Here is a 4,260-nt window from a genome sequence, read left to right on the forward strand (position 1 = left end):
ACACTCCACTGCCTCCTCCCTTCCTCGCCTCCTCCTTATCTTACATTATTCGCCCTAACATCAACCTTGGTCTATTTCGAGTCAACTTATGATATTTCGCGTCAACTTGGGCTATTTCGCGTCAACTTCAAAATGTTGGCAGTATTACAATTCTGTTTAAACAACTCAGATAGTTAGTTTTTTATTGTAAAAAAATACCTTTATATTGCTTGGATGAAACGCAATGAGCTGTACAAGAACCTGTAATATTATACTGAATTTGACTTTAATTCTGCCCTGGTCCGTAGAAAAGAAAATTAATAAATAAATAATCCGGTAACTTCACACGACTTCTAAGTACAGGTTGTTGTGCAGCTCAGTGTGTTTCATTCAGTTTACTTACTATATTTTAGTAAGAATTTTTTTAGATAATAAGGGTAAAATTTTACTGTAAATTGCTTGATTTTGTTTTTGTTATGCTATTTATCCTTTTGTTGTTTTTGAACTGTCTTTTGCTTTCCTTTGCTTATATTTTATATTGTTAATGGGTGCACCATCTAAGTGATGGGTGCCACTGATCTAAAAGTGAACCCAATAAATCGTATCGTATCGTATCACAACCTTTGCCGCCCCTAGTTATGATTTGTCACACATACCCAATACTAATACTAATAATACTAATAATACTAATAATAATAATAATAATAATAATAATAAAAATAATAATAATAACAATAATAATAATAATAATAAAATAATAATAATAATAATATATTATTATTATTATTATTATAAATAATAATAATAATATTAATAAAACGATCGCTTTTGTCGCTACTTACCAATAAATAATATTTCCGCTCCTTTGATATGATGCAGGCAAATAGGCCCTATGTGTAGCTTATATCATAGAGAAAATATTTTCTCTATGCTTATATACAGCATAGGACGACTAAGAGTTAGGTGTGATACAGTATTCATGGCCAAAGAGATTTCCTCTTTTCTTTCCTCTGTTTTTTATGTGAACCCGGATGCAAACTTTTTGAAATAACATTTCTATAAGGCTTCATTAGTATTTCACATGCATCAAGAGTCAATCAGTCTGATTAGCCTAGGCCTAAACGCTTTTGTATCGGCACACCACCTGTGTGGGAACCTTACAATGATAAATTATACCATAGATGATTATACCATGGCGGTATTATTAAATAATTATACCATGGATGTATTATTATTTAATACCTCCATGATTATACCTCCATGATTATAGAAGCGGTGTGGCTGTCCCCTTTGACTCCGCAACTGGGTAGAGTATTATTGAATGTCATGACTTTATTTGTTTTATTTGCAGTAACACATATAAAACATTATACAAGGTATGGTACATTGAAAGCATTGAGAAGGAAAACACATACAGTATGTTATTATTTGTCATTAAAGTTTTTAAAAGATACATTTTGTTTATTTACTTTGATTCCTCTCTTTCTCTTTTTTTTTTTTTTTTGGATAAGAAAGCAAATAACCTTTTTTTTTTTTTTTTTGATAAGAAAGCAAATAACCTATTTAAATACCGGCATTTTAAAGAGTGTTGATTTCTATATTCCACTCAAATGAGTTGACTTGCCTGAGGACCAACAAAATAACCTCTAAAATAGAATGTATACAACTTGTGACCTCAAGAAGGCTTGATGTAATTCTCAACATCTTAGAGTAATTCAAAGCATCGACAATTCATATTAATTTACCGATGGCCTATTGTATTGTTCATATTCTTCTAAACTTCCAGGTTTCATTTCACCTTTATGAAGTCAAAAAAATGGGGGGAAAAAAAACGTTGCACTGCCCGGGAATCGAACCCGGGTCGCAAGAATGGGAATCTTGCATGATACCATTACACCAGCAGTGCTTCAAGGGCATTTTCGTGCATTTATCGTTTGTAATTTTTATTTAGAAACGCCTAGACTTACAATTTAGTTATACTATAATAATAGTAGGTTCCACTTCATGGTTTCACCGATTTTCCAATATAAAACATAACTACAGACCCTAGCCTAGGCCATATGAATGATATAACGTAATTCCTTGAAAATGTACCAGAGTAAACGTAAATTTCTGATACTGCGATGACCTTTTACGTCTTTTCCCATGTGATAATGTGTTGTTTATCCAGGTAAACGCGTTTTGTCAACCTAAACAATCAAATTCCCGATCGCTCCGTAAATGTTATTTGCTATTATACCTATGCTAAAGCAAGTATTTACTAATATTGGCATATTCCTACTGAATCTTTTCTAATCCCGTCATGATTTCTATAAGAAATTGTTCAATTCGAGACGCGTTTGAAAACAAATGGATTGGAAGAACGCGAAACATGAGAGTGCAACGCATATTTTATTTCTGTGCTTTTGAGATATGGATTTTCTACATTCGACGACCGATCGCCGATCGATCGATCCATCCGTCCCCCTTCGCCTTGCATTACGAGCATGGTGATTTTATGTAGTACGCATAAGAAGTGAACAAAATTACACATGTCAGGGAGTTTTATATGATTGTTGTTTTGTAATAGTTATATCTTGCATACATGTTTCGCTTAAGAAATGAGATGATATAAGATACGATGTACAACTTGAGTAAGGGTCCCTGTAAAATTAATGTTCAAAGCAGACGAGGAGGTGAGTAAGGAGGCCTGTAGAACTAGGAAGGCGAGTGTAGGGCCATGTGGCATGTTGTTACTTACTACTGCCACTGGTCAGTGGTAGGGCTGTAGTACAGGGCCTACCCCCCCCCCCCCAGGTATATATCGATATGAAGGCTGTATCTGTTTTCAACAATATCTTGTGAGGGTGGCCATCATCATTAATCTAGCCAAAAGAGCTGATTAATCAGGACCGACCCTCAGACTTCAGTCACAAAAGAAGATGAAAAAACTCTTGCTAGGCCAAGACTTCAAACTCTTGCCTTAATTAGTTTTTGTTTATGCCTTTGTAACCCAGCCCCAGAGCCTATGATTTATTACAAACGATTTATCCTATTACTTCCGTTTTTAAAGGATATTCTCAGCAACTAGAAAATAATTCTGAAGGTCGGGAAATTAAAAAAGATATGAAGTAAGTTTTCCAAATTATTTATTACTAATTGTTTTTTTCAATTTAATTGAAGTGTATTTAGTTCAAAATGTTGAATGAAATTTGTCAGTGAATGACCTAAATCTAAATATTAATATTGATAATTATATATAGACCAGGACTTACTCAGATTATGAATATGATTTAAATTTATATACAGTACCTTTGATTTGTGTTTCAACATTTCAGTGCACAGGCATCACCAAGACCTTATTTTCAGGCTACCACGCATACTCAAGAGCACTTGGCAAATGTCAAGATGTTATCAGACGGTGTGTATGATTTATGGCAGTGGCTAGGATGCACTATCTGCTAACCCTAAACTTCTATATATCATTACCAAGATAGCACCTTTACTTTAGACCATCAACGATTTATTTATTGGCTGTGGCTATTGTTCAGTCTTAAATGAATTTCATTATCCTAATGCCATCCACACAAATAACAAATCAGAATTAGAAAGTCCAACTCCAGAGGAAAAACAATTTTTGATATGTTGTAGAACTGATTTTTCTAAGACAGAAAAAAGTTGTTTGACGAAAAACTGGGGAACGGTGAACGAGGTACAGATTTTTGAATATTTAAAAATTCGTATCTCATTCACCGTTGCTCTTTTTTTGATCAAACTACTTTTTTCTGTCTTAGAAAAATTAGTTATACAACATATCAAAAAAATGTTTTCCTCCGGAGCCTGACTTTAAACCTGGTGTGACAATGGCCTAATTATTTTATGGTCTGAGTTTCCTTGACACACCTTTCAAATATTGAATTTAGTTTCATTTTATTAAACAATATTAACAATAGTTTATTCAGCTCAGCAACACATTTAATACATTTTAGTGGATTGATTATGCAATTTTCTTTTTAAAGCGTGGAAGAAAACGGAAAAGCAGTTAAACGACCAAAGAAGTGGGAAAAAAAGTAAGTACTAAGTGCTCAAAAATGAATATGACATTTTTAGATTTGAGTATTTTAATATGAAACTGTTTACAATGTGCAATATCCACTTTATGAAGGACCTGCAGATACCTGGGCCCATGAGATTGCACAGAATTGTTCTATTGCAAAGTGGAACAGATGCTTGCATTGACTAATAACATACTTTAAAAATGGTGGCCCTCTTTTTAATGAGTAGTGCATACCCTGTCTCAAG

At 33.5% G+C, this 4,260-nt stretch overlaps 1 protein-coding gene and 1 non-coding gene across 2 annotated transcripts in view; one reads left to right on the top strand and one right to left on the bottom strand.

The window, feature by feature from the left end:
- Window positions 1-1,814: 1,814 nt before the first annotated feature.
- Trnag-ccc lies at window positions 1,815-1,885 on the bottom strand. The gene has a single exon. It is a non-coding gene; the product is annotated as a tRNA-Gly (tRNA).
- A 514-nt stretch (window positions 1,886-2,399) lies between these two features.
- LOC117122337 overlaps window positions 2,400-4,260 on the top strand; it is a gene marked incomplete in the record, with an annotated part of 2,606 nt that continues 745 nt past the window's right edge. Inside the window, 4 exon segments of the mRNA XM_033267901.1 lie at window positions 2,400-2,654; window positions 3,032-3,089; window positions 3,297-3,379; window positions 3,978-4,028. Of these exon segments, the coding sequence (XP_033123792.1) occupies window positions 2,600-2,654; window positions 3,032-3,089; window positions 3,297-3,379; window positions 3,978-4,028 (247 nt within the window).

Source organism: Anneissia japonica, unplaced genomic scaffold (genome assembly GCF_011630105.1).
Source record: "Anneissia japonica isolate Jap-2015-1 unplaced genomic scaffold, ASM1163010v1 scaffold287968_len422783_cov224, whole genome shotgun sequence".
In the NCBI taxonomy this organism is placed as follows: Eukaryota; Metazoa; Echinodermata; class Crinoidea; order Comatulida; family Comatulidae; genus Anneissia; species Anneissia japonica.